Consider the following 18421-nt stretch of genomic DNA (forward strand, 5'->3'; position numbering starts at 1 on the left):
ATAAATAAGCAAGCAAGTGTAACCCATACCTGCTTGGTGTGACACACCGTTCCCCTCTAGTGGCAGCTAAACCAGCTCGACATTGATGAGACTGCTACAGCTTTGGCTAAGAGACATGCGTCTTTTAGCTCATGCAGTAGAGGCTCACGCATTAAGATCCTAAGGTCCCAGGGTTTGATCCCGGCCGACGACGACCGGGGTCTGTTGACATTATACAAGCAAAAAACAAACTATCACAAGCACAGCTTTGCCCTCTAAGTCCCCTACCCTGCATGCTACTCATTCAAAGGGGCTTTTCAGAGGCACAGGGCTGCACTGGCATGAACAGCTTGCAGAATCACTAAGGGCTTCCTCAAAAATAGTTTGCTGCAGTGCAGCAACTGAGAAACTTAAATATTTTACACTGAAAATAACATGTTGGCATTTTTTGTTCATGAAACCCAATGCACAAGCAACCCATGAGGCAGATGTGGCAGGCCACGAAATACAACACTCTAAAAACAAGTTGTTTTCAGTGACCATGGTTTATGCTTTACATAAGGCATTCATGAAGGTCTGACACCTGGCCTTATGCCAAAACTGAAAACAAGCATCAAATTCCCAAAAGGGGAGCCAAAGACTATACTCCTGGCGGAATTCTGTGCCACTGCGCATGTGCAGAATTCATGTCCCCTGCAGATTTTTTTCTCTGCAGAAAATAGATTCTGCTGGACAGGTACTGCAGTTACACTTTTTGCCAACCAGAGGCTGCTGTGGCACCAGATCAGAGGGCAGGCAGCTGTGGATAGGGAGGAGGAAAGGCTACTTTCCTCACAGCACCCTGCCCACGAGATCAGGTGAGGAGACACAAGATATAGAGGGACGGACAGTGTGGGGTACATGGGGCTGCTGAGTGGGCCCCAGTTACATTGACTGGGGTTCAGAAGTAGGGTTGCCATCTCTCTAATCACACAAAGCCAAACATCCTTGCCTCGCTTCTTCCCTGAGGCTCCAACCCTGTCCTGCTCACGCCATCCCCCCTCCCTACATCGCTTGCTCTCCCCTACCCTCACTCACTTTCACCAGGCTCGGGCAGGAGCTTGGGGTATGAGTGGGGGTAAGGGCTCTGGGGTGGGGTCAGGGATGAGGATTTTGGGGTGCAGGAGGGGTGCAGGCTCTGGCTCCAGCAGGAGATGAGGGGTTTGGGATGCAGGAGGGGGCTCTGGGCTGGGGCAGAGGGTTGGGGTGCAGGAGGTGGTGCAGGGTACGGGGTGCGGGAGGGGGCTCAGGGCTGCGGCAGAGGGTTAGGGTGTGGGCTCTTGAAAGGAGTTAGGGTATTGGAGAGGGTTCCAATCTGGGGCAGGGGGTACAGAGGAGGGTTCAGGGGGTCTATGACAGGCTCCCTGCCTGCCCTGGCTTTGCACAGCTCCCAGAAGTGAATGGCATGTCCCTACGGCCCCTAGGCAGAAGAGCCAGGGGCCTCTATGCGCTGCCCACAGGCACTGCCCCGGAGTTCCCAGCCAATAGGTGCTGTGGAGCCAGCATTCGGGTGGGGGGGCAGCACATGGAGCACCCTGGCTGTCTCTGTACCTAGGGATCACAGGTACATGGTGACCACTTCTGGGAGCTGCGCAGAGTCTGCCTTAGCCCCGCTGCACCGCCGACTGGACTTTCAGCAGCCAGGTCAGCAGAATTACCAGGATCCCTTTTTGACCAGCGTTCCAGTCGAAAACTGGAGACATGGCAACCCTATTCAGAAGGGCTAGTGGTAGGGACACAGGAGCTAGTGGCGTGACAGCATTGAGCCATGGGCTGTTAAGTGGGGGTGCAGGGCATATGGGGATAGGGGTTCAGGGACACATGGAGATATGGTGGCTGAATGGGGATGCAGGTCTACATGGGAACAGAGGAGTGGCTGAATGGAGGTGTAGGGACATGGGGACGGAGGGGAGGAGTGGTAGCTGAGTGAGGGTGCAGGGATATATGGGGATGGGTGTGCAGGGACACACTGGGACAGGAGCAGATGTGTCTGACTCAATGAGAGGCTAGGAGTAACCAGAGTCTGCATGGGGGAGGCTCTCCATCTCCCTAACAATCCCTCTCCTCCCGCTGCCAAAAGCATTCCATACTTCTCCCACCCACACCCAATAACCCCCCCCCCCCCAGTTCACTCCCAGGCTCCTTCCCAGCAATTATTTCCCTCTCCCTCAGTTCTTCCATTACCCCTAACTCCTCCAAGCCTTTCCACTGCTTTTGAGGGGTGTGGGAAATATGGTTCTGTATTGTAGTTTAAATGAATATGACTCAAAGTTCTCTATTAATATCCCTAGTAAGGAATCTATTTGTCAAAAAACATTTCCTGCATCTTTTTTGCTGTCTGCATTGTTACAGACATACTTGCTGACAGGTATTTTGAAATAAATTACAAAAATAATTGAAACTGGCCTGATTATATTGTTATTTTGACAAATAAAATATGCAGAATTTTAAAATATTGGGCATAGAATTTTTAATTTTTTGGAGCAGAATTTCCCCAGGAGTAAGAGTGGTAGTACACAAAGCAGCAAAACACATGCCAAACTCTCTTGAGCAGCAATCCATCCTACAACAAAGGCTGATGAGACTACTATGCAATTTTTACCCCAGTGTACAGAAAATAGTTTTAAGGTGTCTCTTTTGTCTTTATTGTGTATTCTTGTCAGTTAACAGTTTTAAACTTTTCAGATTCTCAGTGAAAAGACTGTGCTGTGTATCCTTTAGCATTAGGAATTCCCAGACTAGTCCCCTTATTTTATCACTATGATTTAAAATCAGAATAAAACTGAACTGAATGAATCTACAATGTGTGTTGGGTTTGTGACAGGCAGTCAGGAAAGGGACAGAGTGAAAACACCAAAACACCAGCTACAAAACAGGATCAAATCCAGGTTGATATTCAATCCAACATTCACTTTAGTTTGAAATCGTGTCCCGATTTTGAAATGTTTTTTGCTATGTATGGAGAAGCCCAGTTTGTGCATTAGAATATCATCTATATCCATAACTCAAAGCAGAGAAACAACCTGGGATAGAGGTTTTTTGTACATTTTTCATTATTATAACAGAGTGCTTTGAGGATCTACCATGAAGAGAAGACAGTGAAAAAAGAAAGAGAGGAAGAAGAGCAGAGCTGAAACGATTGGGGAGACAAATACTATGAAAGTTGTGAAACATACTTCAATTTTTTTAAAATAAAATATTACTAACAACTGAAAAACAAACATGGCTTTGCTGGATTATATATGTTTTGCGGGCAGTCCTGTAAAACCCTTATTTATTTCCATAGGAAACAATAAGACTATTTTGGTGAGTTAGGATCTGCAGATAAGGATTTACACTGGTAATAAATTAATTCTAGATTTTAGAAGGAACTGGTCTTTTGCTAATTTAGAGTATACAAGAAATAGCCCCTTTTCACTCCATCACATATGTGGAGCTTCCCTACCTGCCTCCTGACTTTCAATCTTGCTGCCTGTTCACCTTCCAGAAGGATTCTCCCCCACCCCAGCCAACAGATACAGTAAGGGCCTTGACACAGTTCTATCGATCTGGCACAATTTATTCTGTCAGTGCTTTCTGTGTATACTGAAAACGTGTCTCTTTCTGAGAAAATCAGATGTTTCAGAATAGACTGAACTGGCACATTTTAACAACTTCCCATGTTATCCCTCCCAAAACTACCTGCCCTCCTCCTTGATAATAGGTTCATGAGGGCCTTGCATTCTGAAACTGTGAAATGGACAAGCCTTCTGAATGGAATACAGAAATGAACTGCCTACTTGTGCAATTGTCTGGCTGTCCCTGGCATCATGCAAGAGATATTATAAACTAACTAGTTTGGATATAAACAGATTGACTGAAAAGGATTAGATTGCATGCCATTATCTCCCAATAAATGTGCATGCCTGGATCATAATGCTGGAAGAACGTAAGATTGGACACACTGAGTCAGACCAATGGTCCATCTAGCCCAGTATTCTGTCTTCTGACAGTGACTGATGCCAGATGCTTCAGAGGGAATGAAAAGAATAGGGCAATTATCCACTGATGCATCAGCTGTTGTCCAGTCTCAGCATCTGGCAGTCAGAGGTTTAGGGACATCCAGAGAATGGTTTTGCTTTCCTGACCGTATTGGCTAATAGACATCAATGGTCCTTTCCTCCATGAACTTATCTAACACCTTTTTGAACCCAGTTATACTTTTGTCTTTCACAACATCGCCTGGCAACAAGTTCCACAGGTTGACTGTGTTGCATGAAGAAATACTTCCTTTCGTTTTAAACCCACTGCCTATTAATTTCATCAGGTGGCCCCCTAGTACTTGTGTTATGTGAAGGGGCAAACAGCACTTCCTTCTTCACTTTCTCCAGACCATTCATGATTTTATAGGCCACTATCATAACCTCCCTTAGTTGTCTCTTTTCCAAGATGAACAGTCTGAGTCTTTTTAATCTCTCCTCATATGGAAACTGTTCCATATCCCTAATCATGTTTATTACCATTTTTAATACCTTTTCCAATTCTAATATACATTTTTGAGATGGGGAGACCAGAACTGCACACAGTATTCAAGGTGTGGGCATACCATGGATTCATATAGTGGCATTATAATATTTACTGTCTTATTATCTAACGCTTTCCTAACGGTTCCTGTCATAAATATAAAGGGAAGGGTAAACCCCTTTGAAATCCCTCCTGGCCAGGGGAAAGCTCCTCTCACCTGTAAAGGGTTAAGAAGCTAAAGGTAACCTCGCTGGCACCTGACCAAAATGACCAATGAGGAGACAAGATACTTTCAAAAGCTGGGAGGAGGGAGAGAAACAAAGGGTCTGGGTCTGTCTGTAGTCGTCTTGGCCGGGGACAGAACAGGAATGGAGTCTTAGAACTTTTAGTAAGTAATCTAGCTAGGTATGTGTTAGATTATGATTTCTTTAAATGGCTGAGAAAAGAATTGTGCTGAATAGAATAACTATTTCTGTCTGTGTATCTTTTTTGTAACTTAAGGTTTTGCCTAGAGGGGTTCTCTATGTTTTTGAATCTAATTACCCTGTAAGATATCTACCATCCTGATTTTACAGGGGGGATTTCTTTATTTCTATTTACTTCTATTTTTTATTAAAAGTCTTCTTGTAAAACACTGAATGCTTTTTCATTGTTTTCAGATCCAAGGGTTTGGGTCTGTGGTCACCTATGCAAATTGGTGAGGCTTTTTATCCAACATTTCCCAGGAAAGGGGAGGTGCAAGTGTTGGGAGGATTGTTCATTGTTCTTAAGATCCAAGGGTCTGGGTCTGTAGTCACCTAGGCAAATTGGTGAGGCTTTTTACCAAACCTTGTCCAGGAAGTGGGGTGCAAGGTTTTGGGAAGTATTTTGGGGGGAAGGACGCGTCCAAACAGCTCTTCCCCAGTAACCAGTATTAGTTTGGTGGTGGTAGCGGCCAGTCCAAGGATAACGGGGGTAATATTTTGTACCTTGGGGAAGTTTTGACCTAAGCTGGTAAAGATAAGCTTAGGAGGTTTTTCATGCAGGTCCCCACATCTGTACCCTAGAGTTCAGAGTGGGGGAGGAACCTTGACAGTTCCTAACATTGTTAGCTTTTTTGACCTCCACTACACATTGAGTGGATGTTTTCAGAGAACTATCCACAGTGATCCAAGATCTCTTTCTTGCGTGATAACAGCTAATTTAGACCCGATCATTTTGTATACATCGTTGGAATGATATTTCCCTATATGTATTACTTTGCATTTATCAATATTGAATTTCATCTGTCAGTTTCTTGCCTAGCCACCCAGTTTTGGGAGATTGCTTTGTAGCTCTTTGCAGACAGCTTTGGACTTAACTAACTTGAGTAATTTTGTATCATTTGAAAACTTTGCCACTTCACTGTTTACCTCTTTTTCCAGATCATTTATGACTATGTTGAACAGCACTGGTCCTAGAACAGATGCTTGGGGGACACCACTATTTACCTCTCTCCATTCTGAAAACTATTTATTCCTGTCCTTTGTTTCCTGCCTTTTAACCAGTTACTGATCCATGAGAGGACCTTCCTTCTTATCCTATTATCTACTTACTTTGCTTCAGAGCTTTTGGTGAGGGATCTTGTCAAAGGCTTTCTGAAAGTTCAAGTATACTATGTTCACTGGATCACCCCGGTCCATATGTTTGCTGACCCCCTCAAAAAATTCTACTGCATTGGTGAGGCATGATTTTCCTTTACAAAAGCCATGTTCACTCTTTTCATACCAAATCATGTTAATCTATGTGTCTGATAATTCTGTTCTTTACTATATTCCCACCAATTTGCCCGGTACTGAAATTAGGCTAACCAGCCTGTCATTGCCAGGACTGCTTTTGGAACCTTTTTTAAAAAATCGGCGTTATATTAGCTCACCTCTAGTCATCTGATACAGAGGCTTATTTAAGTGGGTTACACACCACAGTTGTTAGTTCCGCAAATTCATGTGTGTGTTTCTTCAGGACTTGTCACTAACTAGAATGCTACACAACATCCATACAGGTGTTTTATTAAACCAGTCATACACAAAAAATATATTTGTATAACATTAGATGAATAGCAAATAATATATTAGTAGTTTATGATCAAACAGTGATTTCATAGATGTTTAAGGCCAGAGGAAACCAATATGATAATTTAATCTGACCTTGTGAATAACATCCTGCATATTTTCAAATATCAAAAGACTACATATTGGTCCTGGAAAATTAAGATTTCAATTTGTATTATTTCCTTTATTATTATAATTAGGGATGTTATTTCTCTGATAGCACAGTAGCACAGAAATCTAAGCCAATTAAACAATTATACTACATTTTCCCTTGGTGGCAAAGGAGATATTTCTAAAAATACTGGGGCAAATTTTCTGTGCTCATGATTCTATTTAAGTTATTGGAGATGTGCCATTCCCATAAGTGGTGTAATTGGCCCCAAGGACCAAATGTCTCTTTGATAATCTGTTTTGATCATGTTGTTTGGCTTTTTAGTATTTTGCTTAATGTTTTTAATGTTTTAATCTTACTTTAACTGGGTTTTGGCTGGCTGGTTTTTTAACGCCTAGTCATTTTGAAGGGGGCTGCTTTATAAACAAAAGCCCAGATCTTCAGCTACAGCTGAGTAGTACACAGTGTAATTCAGGGAAAGCACTACTCTAACTCACATCCACAGCTAACAGCACCAAGGAGCTGATAGAGACGCCCAGGCCTAGCTCTTCCCAGAACCACACTTCCGAAGCCAGCAGCAGTAGGGTAGGAGAAGTAGCTTTACAGAACCAGAGGATCCGTCAGTAACCACATCTGCTGTCTTTAGAGTTGGGATGCTGATATTGCTGTACAAAATGGCCACACCCCAAAAGAGAATCTGAGCTAGAACTATTCTAAAAAAAATTAGAAACTTAAACATAACTTTGGAATGTAATCTCTCTCATTATGTTGTAACTGCTTAGAGCTATGGCTTTTCATAACACTTCAGACAAATACTTGAAAGGTGCTATGTTCATTAACCAGAGTATATAGAATGGTGTGATATTACAGGTTAAGTCGATAGCCACTTACCTACACAGGAGCGTGCATGCACATATGAGTACTCTCAGTCGCTAAAACAAACCCAGCTCAACCCACACCACAAACACAGCAAGAGAATCTACTGTGTTTAGTTACTGGCCCATTTCCTGTACAATAAGAATTTTTAAGACTAGTTAATAATCAATTAAATGCTATTATAAAGCAGTCACTGGAACACCGGCTGCGAAACACTTGAGGAAATCGCTGTACTGGAGAACTTATTAAATGTAAATGTTCTGACTGAAACTAACTTGTTCTACTTTGATTTTAACATACTCATTAAACTCTAGTTACACACAGAAGCACTGGCTGTTCATATAATGTTCATAGTGGGAAAAGCATATCACCTCTGTATCAATTAAATATAGATTAGTTCCAGGACCTACAATGCAGGGAGAGGGCACTGAGTGGGCTTCAAATCCCCTTGTTACAATTAATGATGTCATTAAACACATCTAAAAAGACAATAGTAAAGAACAAAGGAGGGTTTACCATGCAAGTGCATATTCCACTAGATTTTGAGATCTAAAACCACCAGTTTCAGTCAAGTTTTCATCAAGTGTAATTCTCACTGAGGTCATGCAACACTTATGATTTCACCAATGAACATATTTACACAGAACTACAGTTTTTTATCAGCCGAGATATTGCACTCAAGCTTGGGATTTTATTCCAATTTATCAGCTATCCCACAATTAGAGTACCATACACAAGGATATATCATAGGACTTTCTGGTGTCAAGTTCAGAATGCTGACATTAGGGTTTACCTTTTCCAAACCCAGTATCTTGGTAAGAACCTGTTGGAGAGGGCCTTACTATCTATCATATTATGAAGGGGGAAAACTTGACTCCTAATAAAACAATGGCAACATTTTTCAGCAGCAGATCAACAAAACCAGAGTAAGTATTTATTTTTAGTTAATTTAATTCAGTGAGTGTCTTTTATGAAGATGTTAAAGGTCCAGTCCTAAGTCCTTATTGGACAGAATTCCCATTGACATTAATGCTAGTTTTACTTGACTAATGATTAAGGAATGCCCAGATCTAAGTAAACAGAGACATTATAAGTTGAGATGCCTAAATCAGACACATTGGCACTACACTGGAGTTGGAAAAGGAGTAGCACTTTGTACTATACTGTAGTTTTCAAAGTGCAGCACAACCAAACTAATCTTTGAAACATCTGCGTGAGCTACAAAAAATGCACTGTATCATTATCCCTATTTTACATCTCAGAAAACTGAGTTAGAAAACAGATGACTTGGCCAAAGCTTCGTAAAAAGCAATTAGAAATACTAAGTTTAGAACAGAGGAGTTTCTGGTTTTTGGTCTCTTGCTTAATTCAGAAGACCACATAACCGCTCATCTATTAACAAAACTACAACATCTATGCTATGCTCTTCTCAGGGGTGAAAGTAAGTTAAAGGACTTACCGGTATGCCGGAGTCCTGAGTGGGGGTGTGGCTTCAACTGGAAGAGGCGTGGCCTCAACCGGAAGAGGCAGGGCCTTAAATCCCCGGGCCCTTTAAATCTTGATTTAAAGGGCCCGGGGCTCCAGCTGTGGTACTGGTGGTTGGGAGCCCCAGGCCCTTTAAATCACCCCTGAGCTACCAGCTGCAGAGGCGGCTGGGAGCCCCGGAGTTCGGGGGTGATTTAAAGGGCCCAGGGCTCCAGCTGCCGCTACCGGAGCAGAGCCCCGGGCCCTTTAAATCACTGAGGAGCCCTGGGGACTCCTGGATGCCACTGCTACCCCGGGACTCTGGCAGAGCTTTAAAGGGCCTGGGGCTCCGCTGTGGTAGCAGCTGCTGGATTCCTGAGCCCTTTAAATCCCCGCCTGAGTCCTGCTGCCCGAGCCCTGGGGTAGCGGCGGCCGGGCTCCGTCGGGAATTTAAAGGGCCCCGGGGCTCCAGCCGCTGCTACCGCCCCGGCCCTTTAAATCCCCTCCGGAGCCCCACCGCCACTACCCTAGGGCTTTGGCACCAGGACTCCAGCGGGGATTTAAAGTGCTGGGGCCGTAGCAGCAGCTGGAGCTCTGGGGCCCTTTAAATCCCCGACAGAGCCCCGTCGCCGCTACCCCAGGGCTCGGGCAGCAGGGCTCAGGCGGGGATTTAAAGGGCCGGGGCAGTAGCAGCAGCTGGAGCTCCGGGGCCCTTTAAATCCCCGATGGAGCGCTGCCGCCGCTATCCCAGGGCTTTAAATTGCCATCTGGGAAAGCCGGTCCCGGAACGGTGCACCGGCTCTTGCCGGTATGCCGTACCAGGGCGTACCGGCTTACTTTCACCTCTGGCTCGTCTACATATAACCTCCACCGTGAAACACAAGTGCCAATATCCAACCCACAGATTTTGAGTTAGTAACAGTTTGCACTAGTCTGGTATGCTCTACTCCTTTTTGAATTTTGAAATTTGAAATTTTTGAATTTTGAAACTTTTTGAATTTTGACTGTTTGAATCTTTTACATTTTTAAATTAAAAAAACAATAAACATGGGGATAAAAATTCAGAAATACTTCTGTGATTTCCTCCTTCCTTTTTTCAACCATCTCAAGGGGAAAAAGCGGAAACAATTCTGGTCTTGACTTAATCTGTGTCCCTTCTACCTACCACCAAATGAAGAGAACTGCTAGCTTCCGACCAAGGTGTCTAAAAGAGGTTTTGAGAATAGGGCCCATTAGAGACTTAAGTGCTAATAAAACAAGAAGAGTGCACCACATAAATGTAAGTGAGCAAAGTGACGCACTGACTCATTTGTAAAAAATAATTATACCTTCGTCTTGTAAAACATTCCTGTTGGTTGGGTGATGCAAAGGAGATGTTTCAGAACTGTGACTGGATTTTGAAGGAGAGGAAAGTGGAGTGTCTCTCCGAGCATAATGGGAAAGCACACCTCCTTTGTGCTGCTGTCCTCCTTCTTGGTTTTCAGCTACGTTGTCAAATGAGAAGGCTGCACTGCTACCCACTGGGGAGAGGGAGGAAGCACCAGAATCTGATGCTGGTGAGGATGCTCTCACACATATGGGCAGAGGTGATTTTGAAATGTGCATGGGACTACTGTAACTGTCTGAAGGCTGTGGGTATAAGAGATTATAAAGCAAGTTATGCCATTTAGCAACCAATTAGAGCAACATTTATTTTGAACATGCAATCCTTTCATTTAACAACAGTTTGTAGAGCCGTCATATTTTTAAGCAATATTCTAGTAAGTCACACTGTTACCTTTTATATCACACATAGGTGTTTCATACTAATAATCTGCTTACAGGTTCAAGAGTCAGGGTCAGCAAAATCCAAGAGTAGATATTAAATTAACTGTCATTCACACAGAGAAACAAACAAATGCAGGATTCAAGTTCGCTTCTCCTCCCACATAAGTTAAATGACCCGCTATGCATAGTGCTCGTTGTTAGTTCAAAGGGGGAAAACAATGAAGTGACCTACATAACAATAGCATAATACATGAAAATAAGACAGAAATTCTGCTGTTCCTGTGAGAAAAATGGATGTGCTGCCTCCAAGGCAACAGGACTTGCACACTGTTCAGACTGTTATCCAGAATATGTTGGCCACAGATGAATACATTCTACCTACACTAAAATGAAAGGATGAAGATACAGGATGAAACAAATTACAAGGGTCATCTAGCACATCATCCTATGAATAAGAGAAAGCGAAGGCCTGCTCACCTTTCGTTCAAGGCTGTCCTCTCCATCGGTCGAACTGATACTGTCATAGAGCCTTGTTCTAGTAGGTCTCTGCCGTTTATTCCTTACTGAAAGCTGGGCTCGAGTTTTCAGTGCTTTGGAGTCTAGCCTCTCTGTTTCTGGGACTGCTTCGTTGAAATCTATGAAAACAGGATTCAAAGACATTTAATAACATTCTTTGGATAAAATTAGCAATTTAACTCTTGTCAGATTACACACAGGCCTGATCTGCAAATGTATGTTCAAATGTCATGCACTTTTGCATGCCTTATTTGCATGTGCAATCACTGAAACTGGCCCTACAAATTTATGATATGAATGTAGAAAAAGCCAGGTATTTGCATAAGCTATTAGCAAATCTACAAATGCAATTTCAGTAACTGTGCATGGATATTAGGCACAAAGTTGCACACATTGAAAAATCAGACCCCGTAAATCAGTGCAATATTTTGTAAAGTCGTAACAATCAGTCATAACATAATATAACAGTCATAATACAAAACAATACATCATCTCATGGTGTCAAATACATAAGTGATACGTAATGGGGTGTAAACTAGACCTACTTACACTAACTTAGACTCCCTCATATCCACTCTATCCACATGCAAGGAAGTCCACACCATTGTAATTTACATAACTAAGAACAGCAAGAAGGCGTATATTAAAGTAACCTTCACCCATCTTTAATGTACACCTTCTTCCAGCTCCTTGGCAAGTAAATTACACCAATTTAGACTCACAGGGCCAAATTACCTGCCCCTGGCCTGGTCCTTTTTGGCCACTTGAGCACTGCAAAGAGGTTGGAATCTGGCCACAGCTCGTCCATTAATAATTTCTCTGGCAAAGGGGAATTTTCAACTGGCATAAGAGCTCGATTTGCCAGTTGCTCAACCCAGCCACCTAAAGGTAGAAGAGCAGGATGATGGCAGGGCCTGTGCAGCTTAAGAATCAGAAAGCCGTAACAGATGCTGTCCTGTGCCAAGTTGATCTTGGCTCAGGAAAGAAGCTGCTCCCTCATGTGTGGGTGTAAACAGGCTAATGGTATCTGAGCATAAATGACGTCTGAGTGAGTGTAAATGAGTCTAACCTACATATAAAACTTATGAATTGGCCCTTATGTTTAAAAGAAACTCTAAGAAGACATTTCTCCATGTTGCAAACCTTTCTAGGGATTTGGCCAATTGTGTGTGTGTATACACAGTATATCTATGTGTCTGTTCTATAAAATGAGGAATCTGATTCATCAGACTGTTTTTAAATTCCTGCTGGTATGCAATACAATTCTGAGAGTTGCAATTTATTAGTCAACTCAATAAAAGAAAGGAGGTGGCATGACGGAGGAATCCTGGAAATTGAAGGAGTTTGGTTTCCAGGTTTATGTTATGACAATACAAGCATGGCAATTGCATTCCCAACCCCATCTGCTCTGTGAACAAAAGCATTTTCTTAATGATCATTACCAACCACAGCTGCTGCTTTATGCCTCCCTGCCCCCTTTTGAATTGCTCCTCTCATCACCACACTGGATCTTCCCGTCTTATTCAGAACTCTTCCAAACATCGGAAGCCTTCTAAAGCAAAAAAACCAAATAACCCCCAACCAACCAAAAAACTAAACCAAACCCACCAGCACCCTAAAACCAATAGTCCTAGCACAATGGGGATTTAGGGTTACTGTAATATAAAGACATCCTCATCCTCACGTAGCCATGTGTCATTTGCTTCTTACCTTTCTCTAGTAGGATTCTGGAGAAGCCAGTCTTCACTCTGATCATCCCTTTAGCACAACCTCCTTAGCCACTTACAGGAGTTGACTGTTTCTGACCTTTCCCCCAGTAAAATGACTTCATAAGGTCATCAAGCAAGCTAATGTGACAGCTTTATGGGAAAACCTCAAGAGGTTTGAAATACAATTTCCATGCAAGAAAATGTCAAAGGTATTTCCTGAGTTTTGTCATGACAACACAAATAGAATGAAATGAATCATCTCAGGAGGGCCTATGAAAGGCCCTCTGTACCTTGCAAGCATTGCTTTGGCCTCGTAGGATAGAGGCACAGATGAATTGATCTTACAGGTGTGCCCATATGTGAGATGGAGGGTCATTTTGTGCCCATGTTGAAAAGCTGACAAAGGAGTTGCTGAAGATGGGCCATGAGAAAGACTCCTGGATCTGTCATTATGCTGACCAAGTGGCCCAAAACCCCCATGCAGGGTAGTAGTAGTTGTCCGATCCCACAGAGAGGAACAGCTACCCTAGAGAGCTGAATGCAGGTTGGGGAGGTGAACTCCACCACCCAACCCCTGTCAACCTCTCTGTACAAAGCCTTACCACTTGGGATTTTTACAGGGAGGGGTGAATTTCACCAACAGTCCTTATGAAGAGATTACAGACACATAATTATTAACACAGATAAAAAGAACTGGGTACCAGTACCCTCCCATCTTCCCTCCTCTCTTACACACATGTGCGTGCCTGCCTACCATGAAACTCTGTCAACCTAATTGTCAAATGGAAATGGAAGGCTTGCTCTTTTAGACCTTCTCTCTTCCCTCGGCCATGGGCTGACCTACACCATATCTGGAGCACATGCTCAAAAATAACATTTCACAAAAAATGGAACAATGAAAGAACTACATTTTCACAAAAGACAAACCTGGGCTCAAAAGGTGATCCGCCCAAAAATGCCTTATGAACAAAGTGTATTAGTCAGCTTAAACTTAAATACATGACTCTCTCAACAAATTGTGTTAACAAAATTGCACTATTTCTAGAAAGCTTTTTATCTTTCACTTGAAAGAGGCCTGAATATTTTGGGAAAGAGTAATAAGATGCAATCAATCTTTTAAAATTTGTTCTCTTATTGCATGCCAAGAAAGAAAATAAATTCCTTACAGTTTCAATTTTCCCTCTCCCCACTAATCTCTCAAGCACAATCTGTATTAGAATCCATAAGCTTACTATACTCCTATATGTACAGTGCAAGAGTTGTGGTTTTGTCAATTACTGAGATTACTTTCTGGGACAAGTTCCAAGTCTGCATAGCCAAGTTGGTGAATTTCCCAATTTGATATGCTTATAAAGACAGATAACCACCACAGCATTCATAACACTGTATTTAAATGTATATTTTTCATACAACTAGATAGTAACCAGGTGGAAATCTTGGCTGGGATAAACTGGTTCCTGTTCCAACCACTGCCGATCAGAGATCAGCAGAGGCCAAACTGTGCAATTCTTGAATGAGACACAAATATTTTATATACACAGAACTCAGTATATTAGTCTTTATTGTGTGTGTGTGGGGGGGGATGAGCACCTGTATATCTTGCAACTATTAAAGTGGGGTGAGTGTGTGTGTATGGCTTTGGTCAACCCAGTATGGCCATTCTTATGGCAAATCCTAAGGTACTTAACTAATTTTTTCTACTCAGGCACTCTCCTACTGAGATTGATAACAGTTTCCAATCTGACTAAGGACCTCAGGATTTGAGCTACAGTGAATTGCCTCAAAGCTTTTCAATAGATTTTCAGACCTTCTATACTGGGTTACATTGCACTAACCTTCGGATATACCAAAGTTATCAAGTGATCTCAAGTAGATTATCACCTCCTCATTTTCCTATGCTCTATTTAATTGGGCAGGAGAGATGTTATCACTATCCCATAGGGAGGGGTAAAAAGCAATCCTTAGCACCATCAAGACACACTGAAACTGTAACATTAAGCAAGGTCAGCCGTGTAACTCTTTGTGCATTTCTCTGAAATAAACCACAAAGTGGCTTGGGGTCCTCCTCTTATTATAAGCAAACTTATGAAGCTAGTTGAAAATTTCACCTTCTACAAACACTGGAGTAATATGAAGCACTTACAGAGTCACACAGTCTTGGAAGTGATAATGGGAGCACTATTGATTTCAAGGGTATAAATGAAGGACATGACCCTGCAAACCCTGACTCATACGAGCAGACCCATTGGCCCTGCCTACACTAAAGAAATTTACTTTTCTATATGAACTTTTCTAACCCCCGGGAAAACTTGTAAAATACCTCATACAAAAGTGCTCCAACTGTCTTTAGTTTGCTCCAAAAACCATTTTCATTAGACTCGCTTTCAAGTCTAAGGACCATTTCAATATAAGGGGTTTCAACATGAACTGGTTTAGTGCTAGCATGGAGGGAAACAGCTCAACTAGTGCCTGCTGCAGTTCCTTAGCAGCTGGTTGTCTTTCAACTTCTCCCCAAATCCAGTGTTTCTGCAAGTTGTGTTAGGAAGGAGAGGTTACTTACCTGTACAGTAATGGGAGTTCTTCAAGTTGTTTTGTCCCTATGGATGCTCCACTTTAGGTGTGTGCATGCCCATGTCCTTCTGGTCTGAGACTTTTGTCAGCAATGTCCACAGGAGAGCAGGTGTGCTCTACATCTCCACGCGCTCCAGACTGAGGGCAGAAAGGGAGAACCAGACTGCTGCTACTCCAGTTCCCTCTCAACCCTGATGTTCAGCAGGCAGGGATTCCAAAGCAGAGGGGAAAGGAGAGAGGGTAGCAGAGCACTCAGACAAAACATCTCAAAGAACTCTAGTTACTGTATAGGTAAGTAACCTCTCCTTTTTCTTTGCATTATTGTCCCTACGGATCCTTCACTTCAAGTGAATCCCAAGCAAAGCCTCAATTATGGAGGATGGTGCTGAAGAGGTGGATTCAGTATAGTCCAGAGAACAGCCTTCCCCAAGGCTATGTCTGCTCTGGAAGCATGAACGCATAGTCCCGAAAGAAGGTGTGCACAGATGACCAGGTAGCAGCTTTCGGTATGTCTGTGATGGGTATGCTCTTAACTAGAGGTAGAGGCAGACGGTGCCTGGCAGAATGGGCCATCACCTTAGATGAAGGGTGCACCCAAGAAGCTTCATAACAGGCCAACATCCATCCCGATACTGATTTAGATAGTCTTTGCGTAGAAACAGAAGCTCCCTTCTGCAAAGGCAACAAAAAAATCTAGGGGAGGTTCTACATGGTTTAGGTAGGAAGTGAAGTTAGGGACAAGGAATCACTTTGTCCTGGCAGAATACTATGTATGGAGGATCAGCTGTAAGCATTCCCCATTCCTCTATCCTGCTGGCTGAAGTGATGGCTATAAGAAACGATGTTTTGAAGAATAAATGGAGAAAGGAACAACTCCCAGTGGGTACAAAGGGTGTTTCCCATTAGGTATCAAGAAGTAGAATAAAGTCCCAAAGCAGGGTAGGCTCTCTAACATGAAGGAAAAGATTGTTCAAGCTCTTGATGAGTGTCTCAGTGGTAGGATGAGCAATACTGAAAATCCTCAGAGTGGTAGATGAAAAGCTATAATGGCAACTAGGCTGACTTTAAGAGAGCTCATTGACAAGCCCAGCATTTACAAATTTAGCAGGTAATTGAGTGAGTGAGGTGAGACTCAGATACAGATAATGACCATGGGGTGCACCAGGACTGGAAACATTTCCACTTCTGCAGGTAAGTCTTGTGGCAGGTTTCCTGTTGTTCACCAGCACAGTCTGTAGCTCAAGAGAACAGACTCTCTCTAAGCCCCAGAGTATTGAGGAGCCAGACTTTGAGATGAAGTGAGGAGAGTCTGGAATGGGTTATGGTGCCCAATTCCTATGTCTGCTGTCAGAGGGAGGTGAAAAGGTGACCGGAGAGACAGGTAAATCAGGTCCCAAAACCATACTTGCCTCGGCCAGGCCAGTGATATGAGAACGATTACTGTCTTTTCTTGTCTTAATTTGATGAGGACCCTAAGAAGCAATGGTGTTGGGGGGCAGGCATATATCAGAGTTCAAGAACAGGAACGAGGACAGCATCTCCCAAGGACTTGTGACCATGTCCTCCTCTTGAACAGACACACCAGCATTTCATGGTAGGTAGCATCACAAAGAGTTCTCTCCCTGGAATGCCCCAGAAGAGACACATCTTTTGAACTACCAAAGCGCTCAGCTGCCCTGTGTGGTCCAGGCAGAAATGCCTGCTCAGAGTGTCTGCAATGATGTTTTGCAGACCTGGTAGATAAGCCAATGAGATGTTGACTTGGTGCAATATCAACCAATTCCTAAGTTTTATGGCTTCTGGATTTAAAGGATTGGAATCTTCCTCTTCCTTGGCAGTTTATACAGAACCTAGCTGCTCTGTTGTCCTACCCTACCTTGGGTAGGAAATGATGCCAAGTATTCTGAACTGCCCTGAGATCAAGCAGATTGATGTAAAGTGATGACTCCGGGGGAATCCATTTGCCTTGCACTTTTAAGTCCTGGAAGTCAGCTCTCCAACCTAGCAGGTAGGCATCAGTAGCAACGATCTTTGTAGGGAGTTGACACAAGAATGGAGCTCCCACACAAACCTTGTGAGGGTCCTTCCACCAACTCAGAGAGTCAAGAATTTATCCTCCCTCAGAACACTAAGTTATCCTTAAAGCATGAGTATAGGCAGAAGAGAGACACGGATATGAAAAGAAATATGGAAGCCCACAAACTCTTTTTATATATTTATTTAATTTACAACTGAATTCTTTGTTTTTTCATTGTCAAAACTGCAAACTCAGCCTGAAATCTGAAAGTCATGCTGGGTTCTTTCTGTTTTTTTGCATTAGCACAAATAATATGCTGCAGTCAAAATATAACTGTTTTTCAATAAAAGTTGTACTTAGACTATAATGTTCAAATCTGGGCACCTAAATCCACATTTATACACCCAATAAGTTGTCTAACTATTCAGAAGTGGTGAGCACTACAGCTGATCGTGAATTTTCTAATGGAATGTTCTTCCACTGTAAAATGCTTTTTTGCTTAATATGAAACATTTTGCAGATGTGTCAATTTCAATGAAATGTCATCTGAAACAAAAAACCCCAAAGCATTTTAAAATAATGTTGAAAAGTTCCATTTCAGCATTTTCAGAATGGAACATTTCAATTTGTTGTTTCAAAATTATGTTTTTGCTTAGAAATTCCTTAAATTTAAATTATAAAAAGTTAATTTTCTTAATGCTGTAGTTGGAATTGTGATCAGTCCAAAACAAAACAAAAAAGTTAAGTTTGTTTTGCAGGAAATTTAAAATTCTCTGTTTTCGTTTTGTACCAAATTCCC

The 18421-nt window shown here is 42.6% G+C and overlaps 1 protein-coding gene across 12 annotated transcripts in view; it reads right to left on the bottom strand.

Moving 5' to 3' along the window:
• Positions 1 to 18421, bottom strand: part of PPP1R9A (protein phosphatase 1 regulatory subunit 9A) — a 257036-nt gene that overhangs the window by 21630 nt on the left and 216985 nt on the right. For 9 of the 12 annotated variants that reach the window (XM_073333895.2, XM_073333897.2, XM_073333906.2 and 6 more), the window contains 2 exons: positions 11287 to 11444; positions 10371 to 10671 (listed from right to left, as the gene is read on the bottom strand). In XM_073333895.2, the coding sequence (XP_073189996.1) occupies positions 10371 to 10671; positions 11287 to 11444 (459 nt within the window). The remainder of the gene's footprint in view (positions 1 to 10370; positions 10672 to 11286; positions 11445 to 18421) is intronic. The other 3 variants (XM_073333905.2, XM_073333903.2, XM_073333902.2) reach the window with 1 other exon arrangement.

The sequence above is a fragment of the Lepidochelys kempii genome, chromosome 2, assembly GCF_965140285.1.
Source record: "Lepidochelys kempii isolate rLepKem1 chromosome 2, rLepKem1.hap1, whole genome shotgun sequence".
NCBI classification, from domain to species: Eukaryota; Metazoa; Chordata; order Testudines; family Cheloniidae; genus Lepidochelys; species Lepidochelys kempii.